The following is a 26,900-nucleotide window of genomic DNA, read 5'->3' on the forward strand; positions in this document are numbered from 1 at the left end:
TTTTAAATATTTGTTTTCCGCTTTTAATGACTCCATGGTAACTCAATGCTTTCAGCATTTTTACAATTTTGATCTATTCTTTGTATTTTTAAATTACATTTTTTTTTACCCAGACTCCTTGGTGGTTGTTTAAATAACGCAGCCACCATTAACCAGAGCGGTTACACACAAGAACAATGACAACAGTTATATTAGAATTACATAGGACCTCAAGAAAATAAATACATATTAACAGCTAAAAGTAAATACACATTTAACTTCTTTTTAAGCAAACTAAAAACATTGAGAAGTTGTGGAAAATAAATAAATAAAATAATGTGTTTGTGTGTATGTATATATGTGTATGTGTGTATATGTAGATATGTACAGGGCTCGACAAACTGGGCCAAAACCCACTCGCCCCCCCCCCCCAAACGTCACTCGCACCCCCCCTCCACCCCATGACACTTACCTGCGGCGGTGTCCTGACGGCGTCTCCCGGACTTTTGCTGTCTTGTCGCCTTTAAAATCATGTTTTTCTCCTGCAGCACTATTCAAAATGGCCGCGCGGCATCCTATGACGCCACACGGCCATTTTGAATAGGGCTGCAGGAGAAAAATATAATTTTAAAGATCAAGACGGAGAAGACAGGGAGACACCGCTGCAGGTAAGCAGTCGACAGCAGCCACAATGCAGTCGCCCGGGCGACCACATTTGTCGAGCCCTGGATATGTATATGTGTGTATATGTCTATATGTATATGTGTATGCACCAATACGCAGTACTGCCACTTCAATGCACTGTAAGATATTGAAGAGAAGGTCTCCTCACCTTAGTGAAGTCCATGTAGTCTTTCAGTCCCTTTGTCATGCACCAGTACCTCCACACATTAAGAGCATACAAGGTCGCCTTGGTCGTGTTCGGGCTCAGAGCGCTGATGCACAGATCTTTCAGATCATCATGAAAATGAAAGATGGGAAACCTGCTGAGCTTGGTCGAATACGCTGGGAATAAAAAAAAAAAAAAAAAAGGAGAAAAAAGAAAACAAACGATAGAAGAAAGAAAAGTCATGCGTCATTCCTTTCCATGGAGAGGTTCAGGATGTACCGCATGAGAGACTGCAGTATCACAGGGAGCCCAAACCTCTACTATCTCAAGCGGAGCTAGCAAACCAATGCAACACTATCACATCTGCCAGAGGGGCCTTGAAAAGTCTCCTTTTAGTTACAGAACTAGTTAGGAATAAATGTGAATGTTCACCAATTAAATAATTTCATTCCATTTAGTAACATGGCGTTCTCATGAACAGTAGACCAGTGGCATTTCAAAAAGTAAATCCATTGGACCTGTGATCATACCCCACTCTTCCTCATTACATTTGCCATCCCCTACGTTCAGAATTCTTCTGCCACCCATTATTGTCTCTCTCCCCATTGTTCTTCTTCATTTTTACTTCTGCTACAAGCCCAGTTTCAGTTTCTCTCCTAAGGCTATGGCCGCTGTCTGCGCTGCACGCGCCCCTGCCAGGCTGGCGGTGCATGCAGCTATGTTCCCCGGTCTGCAGTGTGCAGCAGGGAGAAAGACAGGGGTGGGGAGTGATGGGGGGCGCGGCCATGTCACCCGGCAGGTTCGCCCTCATTGGCTGAACCGCCAGGGGGCGTGGCCTAGCGCTCCGTCGCTAGTATTGATCACAATTTTCCTGTCTGCAGGAAAAACTGGCCGCCGCACCCGGCCCCATTGAGGGGCGGCTCTTGTCCCCGCAGCGCTTGCCATCGTGGGCGCTGCAGCAGGCAGCAGGGACCTGGCCTAACACTCCATCTACACCACTGCACATGATGGCAAGATGGTGCTCGGTATACAGTAACAAGTAACTTTGAAGACAATGGTAGTAACAGCATTCTGATACACAATGCGTCTCGGCTACTGCTGCCACTGCAGGTGATATATGCTCTCAGGCTTCTGTTTTTACCCCTATTGGCCAGCAAAATAAAATATCTCGCTCAGTCGAGATGAAATCACAGAGAAAATATTCATACATTTTGAACCACTTGGGCTTCAAGTCTTCGTGATTTAAACAAATAGGGTTATGCATTCATATTAACAGTCTTGAAAAATGCTCCATACTATGGCAGCCTAATAAAAGATGGTTGTTAAACACAGTCCATTTTATTAGTCTTGTTCTTAATATCCATTTCTGAATCGACATCAACTACTGTACATTTCTGTAAGAGGAACAGTTTGGCCAAGATGCACTCACCCGTTAAAACTTAAGCTAATGTAAGTAAGTATTGCCGCATTCTGTAAGAATGAGGTTTTCATAAATAGGTGGTGATAATAACGTAACCTATGCAGTAAATAACTTTACCAGCAAAAGAAGTGGTAAACATTCCTTGTGATACAATTGTTGGGGAGAATAGTGGGAAAAAATCGATATCATATTTTTGTACCATAGGGTAATTTAATAGGATTTATTTAAAAAAAAAAATGTTTAACTTGTAGCAGAAAATGATGTAACCCCTTAGATGCCAGAGGTTACTAATGAATTGCAAAGGAATGCCTTCAGCCACCAAAGCGATAAAAACACTTCAAACACCTTACCCCATACACTACCTATCCCCTTGCTGAGAAAAGAGGCTAATATGGTAGTGATGGGCAAATGCCTTATTAACCCATATGGTAAACAAAGGTGACTCTCTACCTCCCTCTGGGGGCCAACAACCCCCATAACTCATACGCCATTCCTGAAGACAAGGGGGGGTTAGGAGGTTTGGGGTGGGAGGATGGTTGATGGGGGTTGGTGGGAGGGCCCCACGGGAGGTAAGGGTTAACTCCCTTCTTTGCCATAGGGATTTTATTAGTAAGACATTGCCATACATTGCCACCAAAATAGCCCCGCCGTAAAATGCTACCTAATCTGTACATATTCTGTACATTTACTGCATTCTTCAGGGGGAAAGCTATTCATGGCAATGCTCCTACATCTATCAGTCTGCCGTTCGTCCGCCATCTAGTCCAGGGGTGCTGAACCCCAGTCCTCAAAACCCGCCCAACGGGTCAGGTTTTAAGGATATCCCAGCTTCAGCGCAGGTGGCTCAATCAGAGGCTCAGATTGAGCCAACTGTGCTGAAGCAGGGGTATCCTTAAAACCTGACCTATTGGGGGGGTTTTGAGGACTGGAGTTAAGCACCCCTGGACTAGAGACCACCGCTCCTCCAGTCATTCAACGTGTAACAGAACGTACGAGGAGTAAGTGAGGATTCCAGTACCATTAAGCTGAGTGACAGATTCCAGTTGAAAGGAAAGTACAGTAAATGAATTGTTCTTCACTAATTTATCATCCCTGCCACATTATATCACTTTTTATGCTTGTGCCCTGCCCCCTCTCCCAATGTACGTATGTAATGCATTTGAATTATGCATCGCCTCATCCCTGTTTTGAATACACAAGGTTTTAACGAAGCATAGACATGTATATGCATTTGAGTTGATCCAAGAATACAAAACGATGTTTTCTCAAATAGCAAAAAGAAATAGACCCTTGAAACACATTATTTTCAGATTGTATTCTTAGCCCGTTAGAATTGCACATTTAACACCTGAGGGGCCCTAAATTATTTTCTGGTAAATCTCATAGAATTTCCAATGATTTAGTATACCTTGTACTGACGTATGGCTTTGCATACTGCTTTTCCAACAGTTTCAGACCCACTGCCTGCATTGATATTTAGTAATATATATATACATTAAAAATTCAAACTGGGAGAAACCGTCGCCAAAGTTTGTAAATGTGGTGAAAATGCTGTGGTGTCCAAGTCCTGTCAAAAAAAATAACTAGTAAGAATTTCTGCATAGAAACCCACATGAATGAGCAAGTCTTTTAGCAAGTCTGGCAAATGCTGCACATGGTCGTTTGAGCAAAAATGTGGGGGAAAAAAATAAAAAAATGAACCACGTACGTTTTGCTTGTGGGCTTCAAAACGACAAACTAACTAGGACTCTTTGCCTTCCGGCTAATTTCTATATCTCGACTACGCCACACATTGCTTCAAAAGTATATTAAAAAAAACATTTACTTGCCCCTGCTGACTCAGATGAAACCAAGCTCAATTAGGCTGAGGACCCGCTGCGGTGTGCACGGGCCACCAGCCCCTTACCTCAAGTCTGGTGGTCCCCGTTGCCTCCTTCCGACGTGGCTGACTACGTGCTGTGACGCGTCAGCCGGCCAGAGCTACAAGCTTCTGGTGATTAGAAGCGCTGACGCGTCACGTGGTGCGCGAGGCAGCCAATGAGGAGGGGAGGAGGGGAGCTGTCTGAAGCTATGGGAGGGAGGCGGCTTGGTATGCACAGTGTGCCTGTGTGTGTGTAATGGCCCCGCCCCCCCACCTCATGGCCGCGCCCACCTGACCCTTTTTGGTCACGCCCCCCACACCAAAACAAGTTCACTGCAGACCGCAGATCGCGGTGCAGTGACTTGCACGCGCCGCCGGCAAGCAAGGCGGCTGTGCGGGCGCGTGCAGCGGGGCCTTAGCCTTAGGCTATTTAAAGGGAAGTTAACAGAATTGCTCATCCACAAACGTGAACACTAATGTTACGTTTTACTCATTTCAATAGAGTAGCGTTAAGTTTGCATGGCTGTTACTGCTAACGATGAGGCGTTTTCCGAACACTGCATATACACTAAAGGCCATTAAGGTAAACACAGGGAAGTAAAGGAACATTTGTTGTCATACCTAGAGGTGGCGTTGCTTCCATCCAGGCCTTGAAATATGGGTTTTGATGGAGGGAAGAAAAAGGCCTCATCCATGGTCCTGGATGGGAGCAAGGCTAAAACAAACTTGGCACCATGTTATTGGAAGCCAACGCAATGTTAATGTCAATTTAACAAAATATTAAAGCTATACTAATGAAAGTTGGCCTCTGCCGGAAGATAGAGCGATCTGGATCTAGATGACTCAGACCCCCCTGAAACTAAACCAAACTGATGGGTCTTGGTTCTCGGCGGCTGGGGAGGGAGACTAACTCTCCCTCCCTCCCCCTTCTTCTCGCTCTCTCTCCATCCTTCTCCCCCTCCCTTCTCTTTTTCTAGCCTCTCTCTTTTAGGGCCACAAGGTGGCCCAGGGGCCTCACCCAATTGGGTGATATTATTCTCTATCTTACCCTTAAAAAAATGTTTTTGTATTAGGCAATATGTAATCCACGATGTCTGCTAACTATGCAAATGCCTAATAAAAAAATGTTTGGAATTTTTTTTTTAAACCTATACGAATGAGGTTTGCTGGCAGTTTTGCATATAATTACAGAGCTTCGTGTACCTGGCCTCTTGTGTAACTCTTTCCCGGGCCTGCTTTGCCCACAACTCTTTGATAAATCAAAGGAGACCCACTACTGCATATCTCCTAAATAATTCAAATGAGGTGACTTTTGTAATATACACTGTAGTCAAAAGTATTTTGTAAAAGTTTCCAACCTTATAACCAATACTAATCTTAGAAAAATGCTCTACAGAGAATTTAGGACTAAAATCCCATGTTGCCAATATAATATTTTACATAATAAATTAGATTATAATGAATACGAATTTCATATAACATTTAGATAGTTTTATAGAATCACTTATTTGTACTATAGAAAGTTACAATTTTTCAACCTCAACACAAACTTTACTATAAAATCCTTCAGTACTCCATTTCAGAGAAATATTCGTGAAATAAATGTGTGTACCCTTAGCAGGATCCCCCTTGTGAATCACTGCAAACAGGAAATAATAATTTCATTAGGTATTAAACTATTCCTAACAAAAGCAGTATGTATTGTATGTACAGTGGATTTGGTTATATCTTTAGTGTATGTATGAAATGTAAAAATAGTATATGGGTCACATGTCCAAGCCGGTTGGGTCACTATGTCCAGAGAGGTAATACCGGTATACACAGTCATGACCGTTATTACCCCTCATTTGTTACTGAACAGAGTGTCCAAATCCAGGTCAGTCCAATTCAATATTGGACTCCTGGCAACCCCACAAGCTGTAGGAATCATGCTAAGGCTTAGCCTTCTGTGCATCTGGGCCTCTATCTCATGTTCCACCTAGGCTAATTTACACCATGCATGTTTCAAACAGCTGGCTGGTGATGCGGACTGTTCAAGGCAGTGGCCAGGGAACATTAAGGAGTAGACGTCTTAAATGTCACCTGTAGACAACGCAATTCTTTTAAACTTTGTATGCACAGGAAATGTACCCCGTTTTGTAAGCACCACTGCTGTATTAAACACTGCAATATAAAGCATCTGCTGTAGTTTGATTTTTATGTATGCAACTTAAAAACCAAGTTGCAGACCGTTAAAATGAAAAGAAATAATTAGTTCCACGCATTTATTTTCAAAGCAAGAGTTTATTACAGAAAGGGTCACTAGATCAGATTACAGAGAGATTATTGGTAATCAGGCACGCTCTCACCGTACAAATATTGTACTTGGAAATACCACAGGATACCATGAAGTAAGTGTAAGGGTGTAGAAAAGTGAATGACAAAGAAGAACAAACACAACCTGTTTTTGGCAAATAAAAGAAAAGAGCATGTTACAGGCAACAAAGCTCTTAGAAGCCCATGTATGAAAGGTTTGTGCTATATTAAAGCTGCAGTTCAAGCTGCCATTTTTTTCAAAAAAATATATATATTTTTTCTCCCATTCAATATGTGCATCAATACAATCTGCACACTGACAAGTGATTAGCTAAGCTGCAGATCGATATGTTCTCCTGTAATCAATTGCTTGCTCCGGGTTATTTAATTCAATTCTTGCACAGCATTCTGGGCAATGTAGTTCCTGGTATATGATTGACTGGGCAGTTACTAGATACAATTGGTTCAGTGCTAGAGAGAGGGCGGGGCTAAAGAGCCAGAGCCTATCAGAAGGGGCAGGGGCTGTCACTTTGGAAATGATTCCTACATTAGAAACATTAAAAATGTCATTAAAACATTTTTTTTAAATGCTACAAGTATTTTCTCATAGTACAGAACTGATTTATTTAAAAAAAACACATACAGGATATTGCTTGAACTGCTGCTTTAATAATATATGTTTCTGTATAGTGCGGTGTAGATAAAATGTTGCAGGCACACTGAGCCCTTGGAACTTAAAATACAAGAATGTAGATTCTGAGGCACAGGGAGATCAAGTGAACTGACCACAGTCACAAGAGCCGGACACAGGGATTCAAACCAGGATCCCCTACTTTAAAAAAAGTCGTTTGTTTCCAGTCAGCGCCTTTTACTCACGGAGTTACTGTTTCATACTATATTGATGGTTTAAACCAGGGGTGGCCAACTCCAGTCCTCAAGGGACACCAACAGGTCAGGTTTTCAGGATATCCCTGCTTCAGCACAGGTGGTTCAGTCATTCTGACTGAGCCACCTGTGCTGAAGCAGGGATATCCTGAAAACCTGACCTGTTGGTGGCCGTTGAGGACTAGAGTTAGCCACCCCTGGTTCAAAGCATTAGTGTAATCTCTTGGTCGCTGTTTCGACGCAATCAAATGACCGCTGACGTTCGGCCACAAACGGACCCTCTGCCGGACACTGAGCCACCGCCCGCAGTTGGGGTTAGCGTTTGTGGTTTTACCAGTTAGGGTAGTGTCCTAGACCCGCATCAATGGCTTTGTTGCCATACAATTGATGATTAGATTAGAGATGTGTGTGTCTAAGGCTGAGTCCCCGGTAGTCAAGGCGGCAAAGCGCTGTGACGCGTACACTGGCAGGGAAGACAAGAATTCCGTCTTCCCGTGCCGCCATGCGGTCACATGGTCGGCGCGCAGCCAACGGCAGGGCAGATATGTCCCGTCATGGCCTCGCCCCCATCGTGGCCCCACCCCCCGCGCTTCCCTATAGACTGATCGTGGCTGTATTCTCTGGACGCGCCGCCATGGCACTAGGCGCGCGTGCAGCTGGGAGGCCTGGGGCTGTAGCATAAAGCACCGACTGCCTATGCTATAAGGCTACTTTCCTGTGCTGGGGAATACTTTCGCTCTATTCAAATGAACAGGACAACAACCGTCTCCGGCACAAAGAAGGCAGCTTTACAGCATATTAAAGAAAGGATTTCAAGCGGGTTATTCTTTAAAACGGAAATAGTGCCCATCAGTACACTATCGCACGGAATCTTCCAACACAATGAGCGTTTCCGAGCGATACCGCCCTGATCAGCACTATCGCAGTCCAATGAGTAAACGCCCAATGTGTGCAAGTATTTTTTGCCACACTTTTGTCAGCTTGTTACATGGGGAATAACGATAAGACTGATATTGTACATCTCTGCCCAGCATTTCCCGCCCTTTTCTTAGTAGCCAAAAACAGGGTGAGGTTTCATTGGCATAAACTCCTCTTACCACCCGTTTGGATGAACTGCATGAGACTTAATTAACTGTTTCTCACACATCCGTTTTGATTCCCGTGACGGGAAATTGAAACTAGGTAAAACGTCACCGGTAAGTATCTCAGGGGGCAGAGGACCCCCACACTTCCAATCCCATAACCAGAGAGGAGGGGGAGAGAGTAGGTGAGAATGCTACTTTACATTGTATTATTTATTAAGGCCATGGACACATATATGTGTATATATATATATATATAATGGTTTTTGAAGCAAAAAGTGGCACTGTGTGCTCATTTGCATGTCATTTCCCAGAATCCCTTGCTGCAGTAGAAGTGCTGTGTGCTGGGTGATAATGGTGAAAGGTGGGCAGATGAGCATACAGTTGTATTTACATTTGCATATATATATATATATATATATATATATATATATATATATATATATATATATATATATATATATATACATACACATATACTGTGTATATACAGTATATATCTATATATACATACATACATACATACACACCTTTGAAAGACATGAATCTGGTACATATTTCTTAGTAAGAAACGTTTAGAAAAGCTCTACGGGTGTTTCTTTAACCACTTTCCATACGCAGCGTGGGGTTGCGCTGTGCTGTGTCTGTAGTAGAGCGACTTGCAGCATTGCACAATCCATTCGACGGGATTGTATATGCATAGTGAAAATAAAGGTTAACAATAGCGCTCATGCAAACAATGAATTACAAAAAAACTGTGATATAGAGTCCAAGGTAGTCCTGGAGCTGCCCAAAGAAGTGAATCTGGAATCTCCTACCCAGAGTTCAGCCGATCAACTCCTCCTGTGACGTCACCGCTTGTTCTCCACAGCTACGGTGTCTCAGTAATGCCAAAAGACCTCCTACATGTTTCGAAACTCCTAATAGTGGGTTTCTTCCACTATCCCTGAGGAAGAAACCCACTATTAGGAGTTTCGAAACATGTAGGAGGTCTTTTGGCATTACTGAGACACCGTAGCTGTGGAGAACAAGCGGTGACGTCACAGGAGGAGTTGATCGGCTGAACTCTGGGAGAAAGCAGCAAGCAGTGTGCAGCAAGCAGACACCCGAGCAGAAAAGGAGATCCTCTTCCGTGGATTGACGCAATTTCACCTCGCAGCAAGCGGTCCCATATGCTGATAAGACCATTTCAATAACGCTTATGTCCTAGTCACTTTTGGTGGGTAGGTTTCCAATTTTACACCAAACGGAGCAAGTTTCAAGACATCTGGTTCCTATGCCAAGGCACAGATAGTTCTTTTTAGTATAATTCTTTTCAGTAAAATTATTTTAGTGTAATCAATTGTTTTTTATTTTATATGTTATACTGTATTTTAATATTGTATTAAAATTGCTCTCTTTATACAGCCTAGTTGTCCCCGGGATTGTATATGCAGCTAGCAGATCTCCATGCATTAATTCTCTCTTGTAAGCTGTACATAGGACCCCCACACATAAAACTGAAGATAAAAAAAAAAATTTAATCACCACAGAAGGAGAAATTGAAAAAAGAAAATCCAAATGTTATCATTTTAATTGAAAAATAACTTGAAGAAAGAAAAGTCTGGGCGTGCTGGGTACATTAGAAAATTCAGCTCGCTAAAAACATGAAATAAAATCAATAATATATCAATCAATAATATATCAATCATTAATATATTACAGAACAATAACATACCAAAAAAACAACATCAGAGCCCTCTATATTTTGCAGTGAAAAATATTCAAAGCCATGGGAAGGCCTTTGGAGAATGGTGCAGCACCCAGTCTCAAGTTATACATTCAAATTGCCACTATGACCCCTATTCATTAGGCTGTTAAGCCGTCTTCCCATTGCTCAGGAACATTTTGGCTCCGTTCATTTGCTTGGAGCTGCAAGCTTCGGAAGGTAGGGGAAGCTCGCTTTATATCATATTGAGTGGGCCTGGGAGTGTGAGCTTCCTGCCAAGAGTTAGCCCAGGGAATGAAATTCACCATGTACAAACTGACCATGAATGGTATCGAGCCATTTCTTTAATACATAAATCTGGGATACTCAACAATTATGCATCATACATGTCCACCCGTTGTACAATAGTGTACGGATTTTTTTTATTATATTGGTAACCTATGCTGAAATAGAAAACGTGGAAATAAGCTGCTGAACACCCTAGGAGGATTTGTTTTTTTTTTTAAATACATGATTTATTTGGGTACTAATTTCTGGCTATTCAGTTTCCAGTCATAACTGTCCCAGTTCAGAAACCACAAAGTCTTTATATCTAGAACACACAGTTTTATATTTCAATCATTTGCTAACTGCATCGGAATACAATTTGTTTTAGTATAAAGCTGAGCAAAGTATTTTACGCTGTAGGTTTCCTACATCTTTTAATAAGCAAACAGCCTTTAATAAAAATGTCGAGAAATGCAAAATGAACCGCGGCCAGGTGTCATGTAACGCGTTGCGTTGGTTTCTTACAACATTGACGCGTTAACGGGTGCAATAACATAGACTACGTGTGCATCTCTTCCAGCAAGTAATACAGTTATAGAGGAATTGATTGAACCAGTGTCACAAGAGCACACATTGATATTACAATATCCAGCGTAAAGGATAGTAAAAGGTCAAATAAATAAAAAAAAACTGTAGCTATACATTTTACAGAGCATTAAAGAAATGTAGGTAACTGCAATGCCCATGGCAATATTGATCAAAAAACAGACAGCATTAAATCAACCTTATAATTATGGTTTTCTTGTATAGAGGCGACAGTGTACACAGAAGGTGGGAGAAAGGAGCCCCTGCCCAGATGAGATTACAATCCATGCTTTTGGTGCCTGAGGCACAGGGAGATAAAGTGACTTCCCCAAGGTCACAAGGGACACTGGGATTAGAACCAGGTTCCCCTGCTTTAAACTCTGTGTCATTATTTACAGAGTCTGTGTCTTTTCTCCCTATTTCAGCCGATAATGGGCTCTGAAGTAAGCAATTTGGAATAACATAGCTACATTTTAGTTACTGCTGCAAAATGCCACAGCTAAAAATAAATAAAAAGAACTGAAAGAGAATAAACATACTTCACAAGCTCATGTTCTTAGCGGTGCCAAGAGAAGAAATATATCAGAATACATGTGGGACTTCATATATAACATTCCACTTGGTTATTGATTCAACTGCGATAGTGCCTTGAAATGCTCATTGAAGTCAATGGGAGTTATCCGTGAAATATGGCCCCCATCGGCACCATCAGTTTTATCAATAAACCCCAAAGTCTCCTTTACACATTTTGAATGCAAACGTGTAGGCTCTGTTATTTCATACACCTGGGGTGTGCAAACTGGGGGGGCATGACTTTTTTTTAAGGGGGGCACTCAAATCAAGCCCCGCGCTTACAGAGGCCCCACGCTCTTCCCCACAACATTTAAACCGATTGCCAGGAGAGAGCGCGGGGGCCTCTGTAACGGCCTCTTGCCTTCTCTCTGGCTTCCCCTCCTGCATCTTCTCATCCACGCCAACGCGACGTCGCGACACCGTGACGTCGCAGAGATGAGGCGATGTCAGGGACGGCAGGTAAGAGGTCGGGGGGCTGCAATTTAAAACATTTGCCCCTGTATACGCCATTGAAGCCAATGGTCTGTAAGGTGTTTTCCGGAACTGGAAGGTAGCTTACAGCACAGGATTGCTTATGGCCCATACTGGCTTTAAATCTGAGCTCTTATATACATCTGGAACATCAGTTATAGTTCTGATTTGGAAATTAATATTAATGCATATATCAAGAACAAATTAATCTCGGCTTTGTTTAGGATTAGTACCTGTTTAGGAATAGTACTTGTTTAGGATGCATTGACTAGTGTTTGGTCCGAGATACTTTAACACTAGTTTATTTAAGAATTATGACAGAAGCAACATTAAGTCTGATCTTCCCCTTTCCTTATGAATTCTTCTTTAGACTTTCTTTTTGAAATGTAGTACATTAGACCAATGCAAAAGCATTGAATCCTGCACAATAACAGTGACTGTGTTTGTCTCATTTGAAACAAACTCCTATAGTCCCTTAATCTGTGCTTTACTGGCCTGTACATCACCATGCTTTACTCCTTTATGTTGGGAGAATATAGAATAGTTTGTCGGAGACGAAGTATTCTCAATTAAACTGTTCCGAGGATTACATCCACAACTTGTAACCATTTTTAGGGCTTAAAGCAAAAACTGATTTCTAAATGCTGCTAGCTCAGGGTCTGGTTAAAACCATTGAAAAGGTGTTCTGACAACATGTCCATTAATGTAAAAACAGAAGTTGATGGATACAGTAGGTGCCACTTGGGTCACCATAGCTCAAATATCTGTTTATTAATATCAGCAGGAGGCCTCATTTTCATCCTGAGCACTTTGCTTTAAGGTTTCACCTATGTACGGCAGCTTGCCATTTAAAAGGAGTGTCACCAGGAGAAGTTAAGGTGGACTTCCATAACGCCACGATTATAATGAGGTGCATCCCTACGTTAAAAACAAAATCAGTCAAGTTTAAAGCGACAATCCAAGCGAGTGATTTCTTTGCGAATTTTGTTTTGAACACAGGACTGAAGCAGGAGGTGTCCAGAGCTGGAACCCACTCATTTCAGTTCCGGGGACTCGCTGCTTCCAGAGATACTTACCTCAGTAGGGGGTGCCGGTAGCCACTCCCATTGGCTAGCAGGGATCACGTAATGGTCGCTTTTCAAAGCTCCTGTGTTCTGCGGGCCAATAAAAAGCCGTGTCTTCATAGGTGTAGCTTCCTATTGGCCCACGTAACATGAGAGCTTTAAACTTGTAAGGGTTACCAGCACCCCCTACGTAAGCAAGTATCTTTGGAAGCAGGGAGTCCCCAGAGCTGAAATTAATGGGGCTCCGGAGACCCCCTGCTTCAATACCATGTACAAAAAATATATAAAAATCTTTTCTTTTTTTTTTTAAATCGCTCACTTGGATTGCTCCTTTAAGTGGGTGATCCACTAGGTCCTGATGCAGGGTATTGCACCCCGAAAAGTTAATGCGATATCCAACATCAGCATTTTGTGAATTCCAGCCTAAGTGTACAACTAATACTTGGCCCTTTGAGCTCCGTGGTCATGACTATGGGTCTATTTCTATACAGGCTTCCGTGGCTGTATTACAGAAGGATAATAACTACAGCGGACAATTTCCTTGGTGTCTTGTAGGGCTAAGTTTGTTCTGGTTCTGCTGACAATTTTTTTTAGGATGGTACCACATCCTCCTAAAAGGGCAAAAGTGCAATCCCACAATACAATGGCTGCCATCTCCTCCACATAACTTAAAGCTGCAGTTCAGTCAATATCCTGCATGTGTGTTTTTTTTAATAAATCAGTTCTGTAGTAAGAAAAAATACTTTTAGCATTTTCTGTTTTTAGAAAAACAACTTTGAAAGACCAATTTTCTTGTATTCTATTTTAACAACCATTTGCTAAGGCACTGCCCCTTCATGTCCTGTCACACCCCTTTGTCAGCCCTGCCCTCCCCCTTGCACATGTCAGTGGAGGAGTGCTCATGAATATTCATGAGCTTCCACTGAGTGACAGAAGCAGACGAAAAACATATCCCTTCACTTATGTCACCAAATTTCACCGATCAATACATGGAGAACGAATTGACCTTCAGCTATACAGTTCTTTAGGTAATTAGAGATTGCCCACATGAAACTATTGAAGTAAAAAAATGAATTAAAAAAAAAAAAAAAAAAAAGACTGAACTGCAGCTTTAATATGTCAAATGTGTTCGAAGGAGAAATATTTGAATAAAAACTATTTTAACAATACTTCTCTTGCTAAAGATCTTTAGCAGGATAACGCCATTAAAACACTAGGAAAAGAAAAGCCAATTTGTCTGTGTAATAATACAATGGGTGTGTAACATGACTCCACACTTATAGAAGAGTGGTATATAAACCACAATTACAGTACACATCAATTTTTAAAAGATGACAACACTAATAAAGTGTCATACAGGCATTATTGTGTGCAGGGTATTTTGCTTGCAAATCCTATTTTCAAAAGACCCTAACTTGATTTACAAGTAGACTGGTCTGAAATGTGGTAATCTCGTGGTTAAAATAGTGTCAAGTTTGGTGCAATTTGTCACCAGATTAAGGATTCTGTTTATACAACATTAAATTATGCAATTTTTGGTTTTTAACCTAAAACTCTGAGTCACAATAAAGCACATGCATTTTAGTATCTATCAGTGTTTATTAAAATACTTTGCTCAGAGCATCAATAAGTTACTGTATGTTTAGACTAGCAGGGGTCTCCAAACTCAGTCCTCAAGGGCCTGTTTTTATGGATATCCGTTTCAGCACAGGTGGCTGAGCCACTGATTGGGCCACCTGTATTGAAACAGGGATATCCATAAAAGCCGGCCTGTTGGTGGCTCTTGGGGACTGAGTTTGGAGACCCCTGGACTAGAGTGATTAACTTGGAGCAAACGTAGGACTTAGAGGAGAAAAAAAATATCTGCTAGCTGTGATGTATCCACCGAACAGACCTTTGTCGAAGGAAAGAAAAGGAAACCTCTAACATGCTTCAAGAGACTAACAAATACTGAGCTTGATAAGCAGACTCTGCCGGGATCAAAAGTCGGGACCAACCCTTCTTGCCACAAAATTGAGGCCTTTTCTTTTTTGCAGTGACTCAAGAATTGACCAAAACATGTTATGTATCTTTACTCTTCTGCCCTAGTTTCCCCATGCCTCACCAACCACGTTTGAAAGCAATGGCAGCACTCCAGCATGTGCTTATGGGCCACTCTCCTTTCAGTGTGTCAGTGAGCACGAACGGACAGCCATTGTGGTTATGATGGAAAACTAAAGTGTGTAAGTTAACAGAAAAGTAACCACACAAAAACGAAAACTACAATAGTGGAACAATGATAATCTCATTAACAGTAGAGAGGCGTGTAAAATGTAGCATTCAGGTTGGGGGGAAAAAAAATACATCAAAAGGCACAGTCGAGCCTCAGATTAACTATTTTTAATGCCCCAGTGTATAATTACAAGTATGAAGAAAGAATAGTAAGAAGCAGTAGGGGATTCAGGATAAAGCTTGTGTCGCTCAGTGCATTGAGATAACTGCATCTGAAGCATGTTAAACACTCTTTATGGTATATAATAGAGAGCTTATTCTCTTCCAATGAAATGGTTCCGCCTCCGGTGTTCTGGAAGGAAACGGCACTGCCAACTTCAGTGATCATTTTAAGCAAAATATGTTTTTCAAATTCTAACTTCATTGCACTTACCATTTGATGACAGAAAAACATGTGTACATATATATACACCCACACACACATATATTTTACACAAAATATACATATATATTTTTGTACAGACGTGTGTAAAAAAAATACACACCCGCACACACGGTCTTTCGAGATCTTGACCTTGAGGAGGTCCTTGTAAATGACCTACATGTTAAGTTAAATACAACACTTTTTGTTGTTGCCCCAAGGGTTCTTGCCTTTAATTGTTTTTATCAGTAATGCACTTAACTGGAAATACAGGCTATTGTTTGAAAGATGTCATTTTCTACCAACAATGGAAAATACAATTTCTGTTCACACTGTAATAAAGTTCTAGCCATGACAAGGGGGAAACTTGGGGTTTACCACACTTGCCATTGGCTTTATGCCAACGGGAATGGAAATAAAAATAAATAAAAAAGCTTGATGTGAGCCAATCTGAGCTTCCAACGAGGATTTCCTACTCAGACTCTCATACAATAATAATTGTACATATTAGAGGTAATAATGGCAGAGGTAGATTCTTGATGGCCCTTCCAAATCCAAAGGAAAATATGTAAAGTATTCACACTAGGAATGCAGAGCACCAGAGTTGGAACGTCCAACTGACTCAAACTTAAATTCGTATTGAGTAGCTATTTATTGCAAAAATAGCACATGCTATTGTGTAACTTGGTTAACAACGAATAGATTACATTTTTAGATTTATCCAAGATGAAGAAAAAAAAATGTGGTCACCTGTATCTTTCCTAAAAGTCCTCTAGAACATTCTGAAGGAAAATCTGCTGTCGATGATATGACAAGGTCAGATGTCAGGGTCAGAACTTAGTCCCGTTATAATTTGGCTATTACCGCCCAAGAAGCCATTGTGATGTAAAGATATATCGGCGTTTGAAAATGTCTCCCTCGTACGCACTGGTTCGCGGTCACAGATGTGCAGCTCAAACAATGGCCCTTCTTCAATATGCTGTGAAGCCGTCTCCCTTTGCCGGGGAACATTTTAGTGACACGTAATTAGAGCTGAACACTTCTCCAGAAGTGGGAAGCAGCTTCACAGCATGTTCAATGGGGGGGGGGGGGGATGTATCAGATACTGTTAAAATGCTAATTGCACAGTTTTAAGAATGAACAACCTCCAACTGACAGTAACATTGTAAAAATTACATTATATTTGTTTTAAATGGGTTAAAAATAGATTATTGCAAATGTTTTTTTATTTTATTTTTAATTAATCACCTATTTTGACATTATTGTAAAAAAATTGTCTCCATGGTGTTACATAATCCATTATCGGTGAGAACGTCGGTTGAGGAACCTTGTGTTTGAAGGCAAATCCTTCACACCCACCCTCTTCTCATGATATACAGTTGATATTCAAATAACAAGCAAACAGGGCACAATTCATATATTCGACACAATGTGCTGGACCCATTGAAAAGGAAAACATATCAGTTAGGCCCAGATCCACAGAAGGGTGCCAAGCTTTGGCACGACTCAGCTGTCATTCATATGAATGGGGAGTAAAGCTGTGCTACGGCTTAGCACCCCTCTGTGGATCTGTGCCTATGAGTGGAACAGCACATTGCACAGGTAAAGCCTCCCCTCTGCTTCCTCCCTCCTCCTCCTCGTCTTTACGTGACCTCTAACAGTGACAGGGGTGGGCTAGAAGTGGAGGAAACACTTGCGTGACCCCAATCTGAGGCTCCACTGAAAAGAACATTCTTCTTGATATCCAAAGAAACCAAAACCGTCACGTTTGTTTAATGTACAATTACATTTGTTTAAAAGGCTATTACATGCCTGTTGACACAATGTTATTTTATGCATACTAATCAGGACTGCACATCAAGGGGTGAATCTATCCAAGACCGCAGTTTACCATGATCATTGAGGACCACTAGAGGAGACAGACTGCTCAGGACTGAGGTATAATAGTAAATGGTCGATGAGGTGCTACCCTATTGAGATATAAATATAACAGAAACACGACTTTATAAATTATTTGCCTAGTCGGGCTGGGAGTAATGAGACTCACTCTGATGACCTTTTCAGGTCATTTTAGCTCACTCTCCTTTTCTCCCCTCAATTTTTAATGTTGCCTTATTTGATTTGATTAAATGTTATGCTTTATCCACATTCATTCTACTTGTGCTTCTGATTTATCACCACGATTTGGTGTGCACACCGTGAGAGATATCCTTTGGTTTCTTCGCATTTTTTTGGTGCTACCGTGATCATTGGTTTTAAAATATTTGTGTCTGCTACACGTGGTTTGCCACGGCCATTTTGAGTGGTGACGCAATAAACGCATGTTAATTATTCATCCTCCTGGTGTGGTTTTCAATGGACCGTTGGACTATTTTAAAAAAACACCAACAAAAAGCGAACACCAATTCCCTTTGGTTTGATACAGATTACTACACAACCATCACCCTTAGCGGAGCTTAGTGAATCTTGTCCTACGTGTTGCTTTCCAAGAGTGCTTTGTCAACACACACTATTAAATACATAATATATATTTCCGTTTAATTATACACACATATATATATATATATATATATATATATACACATATACATATACATATATATATATACACACACACAGTGTTCGACAAACCTATACATTTGCACGCCCCGGGCGAGTGGATTTAACATCGTGGCGAGCTCCTATTGACCAAAAGGTGGCACTGAGTGCTCATTTGCATGTCATTTCCCAGAATCCCTTGCTGCAGTGGAAGCGCTGTATGCTGGGCGATAATGGGGAAAGACAGGGTTGCAGACCTGTCTAAGACATGCAAATGAGCATACAGTAATATTTACGGTTGCTATATATATACATATATATATATATATATATATATATAAATATATATATATATATATATATATATATATATATACACACACATACATATACACACACACACGTTCTTTCACAACTACTGTATAAAGTACACACACAAAAGCATTCTGTGGGAGCCATTTATTTCAGATGAATACTGCAAAACCATAATTATTCAGAACATATTGCTTTTTCTGTTAACAGTTGAGGACTAGGTTTTCATTGCAGCATATAAATAATACACAATGTACTGATCATAAGGGATGCGTCTTTGTGCTATTTAGTGAGTTTGGAAAGTCTAGTAAACAAAAACCAAAATTATTCACTAGGACATTTTTTGCGATTTTTAGAAAATACATTATTTTGGCTATTGTTAAACACAGAGCAAAGAATTTACGGTATGAAATTCTGGCCAAAATGGCCATAACATTGATATTAGGGTCCAAGGTTTTTAGTATTTAACATGCCGTTTCCTTCACTCCCATATGAGAACAGCGAGCTTACCATCAAGGTTACACTGTGGTACCCTTAAATAAAGATTGGGCAGCTTAACCCTATAATGGCCTTTTGTGCAGAAAGTCTGCATTCAGCATCAAAGGGGTGTAAAAGTGCAATCCCTCCCAACAATGGCGTATATTTACTAATGTTTGTTAAATCAGTTAAAATATTCCAAGTTATGGAAAAAATATATAACACAGGATATTTTGTTCTGATTCAAAGCTGTATTCGTTTAGAATTATAATGAATGATCCCACTTGCATATGGGTGTTTGGCAGTAATGCAGGAGGGAACCACAGTGGTCCCGATTTGCTAAATAATGCCAAAAATTCACATGCAAATATCACTATTTCCACCATAGGGTCATGTCATTATTTCTTACAAAACCCAATGGCAGAAAATAAATGAACCCCTTTGATGCCCGACACTTCCAATGCATTGCAAGGGAATGCCTTCAGGCACTAAAGTGGTTAATATGCACATATAAAACCCTATTAATAAATAAAAAGACTAAAAACATACATATGTTATTTATAACATCTTAGTAGCTGAACTGGTCAGCTAGCCATTGCCATAATATATTCCTAACACTAGAAGAACTACTCCCCCTTGCATACCAAAAAGGCCAGTAAGGCATTGCATGGCAATGCCTTATTAACCCACGTGGCAAACAACCCTTACCAGGCTCCACCCGGGGGACCTAACCAACCACCCAGCGGCACCTACTCCACCCAAACACACTCAACAACCCCCCATCTATATCAATGATTAACAGGCCTGTTAGACAAAACTAAGGTCTTCAGGATATCCCTGCTTCAGCACAGGTGGCTCAATCAGTGGCTCTGTCGAAGAGTGCACCACCAGTTGAAGACTGAGCCATCTGTGCTGAAGCAGGGATATCCTTAAAACCCAACATATTTGGGGGGGAGTGGGGGGGTCTTGAGGACTGGAGTTGAGAAGCCCTGGTTTAGGTGTGGCCTACATTAAAGTGGAGAATACTTTCTGAAGAGGTAAAGAAAAGAAGTAAAAAGGGACAGGACAATAATGCAACCACACAAGACTCGGTGACCCATTTAAATAATAAATGACATTTGTTAGCATGTACTTCAGGGATGGCATTCTTGCTAGTATGCATTGTAATGCTATCAAGTGGGCCTTAAAAAAAAATTCATATTTAAAATGTCCTAAAGTTGGCTCCCCTGTGCTGGAGTAGATGTCAGTCCCATTCCCTTGAATGTCTCCGATCTCATCTCCAGCACTGAGAAGTTGTTTCACAGCTTGCTGAATAGGCGGGCCCTAATAATATACATAGCACTGCAATATGCAGCTCTGTAGAGAGCACGTGGCAGGCACAAACGTCACAGACCTTAAAATGTTGTGTGTCTTTAAAAGAGGTACAGTCCTTCCCCCCCCCAGCACGTTAAGTTTTTAGAGAGGTCTTCCCCATATTGTAAACTTGGGTGTGTGGTTTCTACGCAAGCCTTCCTCTGCTCACTGAGCGTAGCATAAGCACACATTGTTACAGCTTAATCATGGCAGTATCAGTGTGGCTTCCAGAGTTTCTCAGATTGTCCAGGCAATATGTCACAGTGCCAGGGCTCCGCTGCCCCCGGAGATTGTCTGCAGACCCCGGGCACTTCCACCTCATGAGATCGTTCCAAGAGTGAACACATGACGTGAACAGGTCCCAGATGGCTGAAACCAAAGAGGAGGGGGCTTCACTTCCCTTTCCTTTCGATCGGGTTGGCAACTCCAATCAGCCCAATGATCCCCCCTTTCCACCTAAAAGACAAGCACGTGCCTATGACGTACTTGGCATGTAATTAGGGCACTGGAAATGTTAAACTGCTTACTGATTTTTAAACCGTGTTTTAGGCCTCACAAAAATGAGCCCAAAATTTAAATTAAAGTAGCAATACCCCCATTGTCTGGGTTCCCAGAGCAAAACATAGCACAGTTCAGCTCCAGGGCGAAACACGGCATGGTTCAGCTCCAGGGCGAAACACGGCACAGTTCAGCTCCAGGGTGAAACGTAGTACGGTTCAGCTCCAGGGCGAAACGTAGCACGGTTCAGCTCCAGGGTGAAACACGGCATGGTTCAGCTCCAGGGAGAAACACGGCACAGTTCAGCTCCAGGGTGAAACGTAGTACGGTTCAGATCCAGGGCGAAACGTAGCACGGTTCAGCTCCAGGGCGAAACACTGCATGGTTCAGCTCCAGGGGGAAACATAGCACGGTTCAGCTCCAGGGCAAAACGTAGCACGGTTCAGCTCCAGGGCTACACATAGCACGGTTCAGCTCCAGGGCAAAACGTAGCATGGTTCAGCTCCAGGGCGAAACGTAGCACGGTTCAAATCCAGGGCGAAACGTAGCACGGTTCAGCTCCAGGGCGAAACACGGCACGGTTCAGCTCCAGGGGGAAACATAGCACGGTTCAGCTCCAGGGCAAAACGTAGCACGGTTCAGCTCCAGGGCTACACATAGCACGGTTCAGCTCCAGGGCAAAACGTAGCATGGTTCAGCTCCAGGGCGAAACGTAGCACGGTTCAAATCCAGGGCGAAACGTAGCACGGTTCAGCTCCAGGGCGAAACGTAGCACGGTTCAGCTCCAGGGCGAAACGTAGCACGGTTCAGCTCCAGGGCGAAACGTAGCACGGTTCAGCTCCAGGGTGAAACATAGCACAGTTCAGCTCCAGGGTGAAACGTAGCACGGTTCAGCTCCAGGGCGAAACGTAGCACGGTTCAGCTCCAGGGCGAAACGTACCATGGTTTAGCTCCAGGGTGAAACGTAGTACGGTTCAGCTCCAGGATGAAAAATAGCACGGTTCAGCTCCAGGTGACCCCACCAGTACTGATTCTGTAAAAAAAGGGAAAAGATTAGAGATGGGGAGGGGGGGGGGTATTGCCAATTTAAAATGGCTGCTAAGCCACTCCCACTTTGTGACTTCACAGGGGCTTCAAAGAACCTTATCTAAAAGGATAAGGCAGTTTATTTGATCAGCCTCTTTGAAATCTGCAAGGAAAACAGCTCTGTGCTGCCGGAGGTGAAGCAAGATAAAATAATCAGCAGGGACTGCCATATGAACACTACCGACGTCTTTGGATATTAAAAATAAAGGTTGGTAACCTGCTCTAAGGGGCATCCCATTAAGATCACTTTCAAGATAGATCATTTTTGGGAGGAACTGCACCGTTAGGACTTAGAAACTAAGCGGCTTAAACAGTTAGCATGGATACTGGAACCATGTCCCTCAGCTGCCAAAACAGCAACTTAGGCTACGCTTATAGTGCCGGCGACGTCAAGCTGCGGTCGCTGGAAAGATCAAATAGAGATGACTTCCAGCGATCACGACCAAGCCGCCGCTCCGTGCTTACTATAAGCGCACACGACGGCGGCAATGCATTTGTTTTCATGCAACGTCGCTGCCGCCGGCACTATAAGCTCAGCCTTATAATGTTCCAATCTGCAGCTCCTGGGGAAGTTCCACTTTTAATCTCAAACAGAAATCTGGTGTCCCTCCTATTTGTTAACCCGAAATCCTAATTTAAAATAAGTGCGTGTGTCATTTTTTCCCCCACCAATGTGATAAGAGGGCGTGTTTAACATGCTTACTAATCCCCTTCCTAATTCCAGGAATCCATGTGTGAAACCTTACCTTGTGGGGTAAGAGGAAGGTAACCCTAACTCTACTAATTATCTACTAAATACCAAGGTGCCTAGCTAACCCTGGGCTTATAGGACCATATTTACCAAGCCGTTTGCTGCTGAAAGACCCCCCCCCAGGCACTGGAGAACATCTTATAGACCATTAAAGTCAATGGTCTGTAAGGTGTCTTCTAGCATTGGAAGGAGTCCTGTGGCAGAGGAATGCTTAGTGTTATGGGCCATAGTGTACTCACATACATTGTAGTGTACTGTATATAAAAAGTTAATGCAAATTACTGGGGCTGAACAAAAATTCAATAAGGGACGCAAGGGTTACAGAAGAGAGACTTCAAATCACACAGAAAACACTGATTTTCTTCCGTATTTAGATATTAAAAACATGACTTTTCAGTAGTTTTACATGTCTTGGTTAGCACAATTTCATCAATGACACGATTAAGTGCAGCTGCGGCGCAACTCTGGTTCACAACGGGACAGCTGCATAATAGAACAGTCTTTATGCCATGGATACCTTTGCATATTGCTAGATATTAGATCTTGCCCCAATTCTATTGTTGTAGAAATCTTACACGTGGCCAAAATAAAAAAAAATAAAAAAATGTTTAAAAAATAAAAAAGTTAAAAGTTGACCATTGCAGTGTTTGGTTTTAGTTCCAGGTATCTGTTATGCGGATAAAGCAAAATGTACTTCATTTAATGATGTGCAGGAGACAGAAAAGGTCACTATGCACGTCTACATCGGTACCCTAAAATAAATTAGCACCCTTTTGTGATGCTGTAACCTCCTATCACTTTGCCCCACCCCCAGTCCAGGCATGTGTGTTATTTGTATTTTAAAAACAGCTCCTTAAAAATAATCCTTCTTGGCTTTTTGCTGTCTTCTCTTTGTCAAGGCTACAACATGCATTTTGGTTGAACACTACAGTATAAATACAATGTTAGGTGCAATACTAAAACTAGGCCTATTGACAGATCTGTAAAGGAAAAAGAAAAAATATATATAGTACATAGTTTTAGCTTCTTCAAGAGTGAATTAACACTGGGAAATGGATATGGGACTCGCAGTTGATTTTTTTTTTTATAGCACTAGTCAAAAGCTGTGGCTGGATGTTGGAGCTATTCTGGGATCGTACCCTCTCAGGCAGTGTCCGAGGAAGAATCATAAGAAGCAGAGACAATAAAGTTGCCAGGTCCAGAGTGGCTTGCCATGGATTGGGCAGCTTGCTGGCTCAAATTATTACATATCAGCACCAGCTGATTGCTCTGTGCTTCAGAGAGGGTGCTGCAGCTTTGATACACACTGAAGTTGGTCTTCCGACCAGGTATGTTTCCCTTCTCGCACATAGTCTTCACCATCTTGGCCAACTTGTTTTTCCCGAGGGCCTGGCAGTTGTACCAGTGAAGAGCGGCCAGGTTGACAACAGGCTTGATGGACAAATAGAAAGGGGCGTCTTCATAACGCATGGCTGGAGGCCGCCTCTGTGCGTACTCCTTGTAGTCTTGCACTGGGCAGGTCTGTGGAGAGTGTGGTGTGGCATACACCCTACAATCTGTCCCTACTCTCTTGATTTTAGCATCTGGGCTTTCCTGACCCATCCACTCAAGGAATTCCAGCCCAGTCTCCAAAACCCGAAGCCTGACATCCCCCCATTTGAGAGTGGAGCCATGAAAGCCAGTGCAGTGCCCAAAGGCTTTAGTGTTATTTAACCAAACCAGGTTCAGTAGTCCCTCAGGATTATAGCGGCTCAGCAGGCCCCTCTTACGAAGGATAAGTTCATCAGCAAAGGTAAGTTTCATGGATTTGTGTGGTTTGTTCCCCTTGCCTTTACATCTCAGCTCCATTTGTTTTTGCTTTAGAGCATCTTGAGACCTCTTAAACTCCTTGTCTCTGGTAATGCTATAACTGTACCTGTGCTCCTTCAGATAACGCTCCAGGCCACACTGGTAGTTGGCCAGGCTGTTCGGCTCATACTCCGAGCCGTCTTTCTGCCTGGCATCCACAAAGAAAGAAGCCAAGTAATCGTCTAGTTCTTTGCACGCGATCATGTAGATTTCCCGGGCCTCCATAGGGTATTTGGAGATGATGAACTCCCTGAAGTTGCGCAGAGCGGTCTGGGTGCTACGAATGGTTTTCTCGTTCTGTTCCCGGTTTAGCTCAGCTGCTAAGTCATCCTCATCTGTGAGAAAAACGGGAAGGAGGGGCAAAGGGAAGACAGGAAGAAAAAGAACACAAAAAAAAGGAGGAGGAGAGATTGCATGAAAATGGTAAAGGATGCGTATGGGAAAACACAAGTGGAATGAGTAACAGCACGAACAGACATCAAACGTGACACAAAAAAAAACAGAAGGAAAAAAGGAATTTGAGGCAAATAAAGCAAAAAAGTATAAGCGACAGCATGAAACAGCAAGAGAAATATAGGGGTCACAATACGGACATTGGAAGAATGGTGATGCAAAGGTAAAAAAAAAAAGAGAAAGAGGATTAGATAATGGATATAAAAAGAATTACAGAATAGAAAGAAAATAAAAACACAAAATAGAGAAAAAGAAGGGGGCGGGATAAATGGGAAGAAAAAAAAGAGGGCGGTCAATTTTTGGATATTATACACTTCATATTGCTTCCTTTTTAACGAAATCAAATGCACATTTTTAGAACAGTGTTACATACCTGTCTTATGTTTGGAAAGCCAACTTCAGTAGTTTCACAAATGATGCTAGAGCATGACAAAAAAACGGATTCAGAATAAGCTCTTCATGTCACTGGGTATTCTTAGTGCATGTAGATTTGCAGGAAAAAAAAAAGTGAGATTGGAGATAATCTTCATTTTGGGGAAATAAGCGTGAGATAAAAGCGGCTATTCTTTATTTTGTTTTTTTTTATCCTACTGCCTCACGCGTGTCAAATTATTTGCTAAAACCCATTATTCATATGCGCTTCATTTGTGAAACCAGAGGTCGTACTGGTTCCATGTCATGAATTTTAGCTTTCAACGTATTTTTCACTTGCGTAACAATTATTAAGAAATATCTTAAAGCCATACATATATTTATATATACAGGCATCACGAACGTGGAGCGGCCACATGATTTGTCAGCCACAGTTTAGCCGAGGTACAAATATGGCATAACAGCCGAGTACAAGTGTGTGCTAAAGTGCCAAACATCTGCAAAATACACAACATAAGCATAGCTTCTACATCTTAGGGGTTTTTCAACTGCTCTGCGATGGCAACATTTCTAAAGGTAAAACATTCATATATCGAGCACTTAAAGCTGCAGTTCAATCTGCCATTTAAAATATATATATATATATATATATATATATATATATATATATATATATAAATTTTCTCCCCAATTCAATATGTGCATCAGTACAATCTGCACACTGACAAGTGATTAGCTAAGCTGCAGATCGATCCGTTCTCCTGTAATCAATCGCTTGCTCCGGGTTATTTAATTCAGTTCATGCACAGCATTGTGGGCAATGTAGTCCTGGAATATGATTGACTAGGCAATTGGTGCACTGCTAGAGAGAGGGCGGGTCTCAAGAGCCAGAGCCTATCAGAAGGGGAAGGGGCTGTCACTTTGGAAATGCTTCCTACATTAGAAACATTAAAAATGTCTTTAAAACTTTTTTTTTAAAATGCTACAAGTATTTTCTCATAGTACAGAACTGATTAAAAAAAAAAAACACATGTAGGATATTGCTTGAACTGCTGCTTTAACACTGGATGCATTTTTGCATTTTTATTATGGGCATAACAGAAATTAGAATTTGTATACATTACTTTTTTTTGCGACAGTAGTTTATTAAAGTTTATTGTATCTTTACTGTATATAGCTACCTATTAACGTGAAATGTAGGGCACTTGTTTCATGGCCGATTTAGAACCTTGTATTATCTGAGAAAAAGGCACAAAAAACCCAAAACATTTCCCAATTATGAACCCTGAATTCTATTAGGGAAAGTTACAAATCTATCATAACTCCAATTTTAATTGTTCAAATTCATCACAAATTTAAATTAAAACAACATTCTTAGAACCCCCCAATATTTCTCCTATCCCTCCTCTAGTGACATCAATTCCTCAAGCCGTCACCACTCTGTCATTTTTGCTAAACCCGAGGGAGACTTCTCAGGAGAGTTTGGGAAACTGATTTGACAAATCAAACAAGATAAAATAGAAAATAAAATAAGGTGTTGAGAGTTATGTCAAATCTACAT

The 26,900-nt window shown here is 41.7% G+C and overlaps 1 protein-coding gene across 3 annotated transcripts in view; it reads right to left on the reverse strand.

Annotated features, from left to right (window-relative positions):
- The window catches only part of KIAA1958 (KIAA1958 ortholog), a 123,250-nt gene that overhangs the window by 7,791 nt on the left and 88,559 nt on the right, over nucleotides 1–26,900 (reverse strand). For 2 of the 3 annotated variants that reach the window (XM_075593877.1, XM_075593886.1), the window contains exon 3: nucleotides 18,634–24,849. In XM_075593877.1, coding sequence (XP_075449992.1) covers nucleotides 23,810–24,849 — 1,040 coding nt within the window. In that variant the 3' untranslated portion in view covers nucleotides 18,634–23,809. Of the gene's footprint in view, nucleotides 1–811; nucleotides 985–18,633; nucleotides 24,850–26,900 lie in introns of those variants that run through there. The other variant, XM_075593895.1, reaches the window with a different exon arrangement.

This window comes from Ascaphus truei, chromosome 1, assembly GCF_040206685.1.
Source record: "Ascaphus truei isolate aAscTru1 chromosome 1, aAscTru1.hap1, whole genome shotgun sequence".
In the NCBI taxonomy this organism is placed as follows: Eukaryota; Metazoa; Chordata; class Amphibia; order Anura; family Ascaphidae; genus Ascaphus; species Ascaphus truei.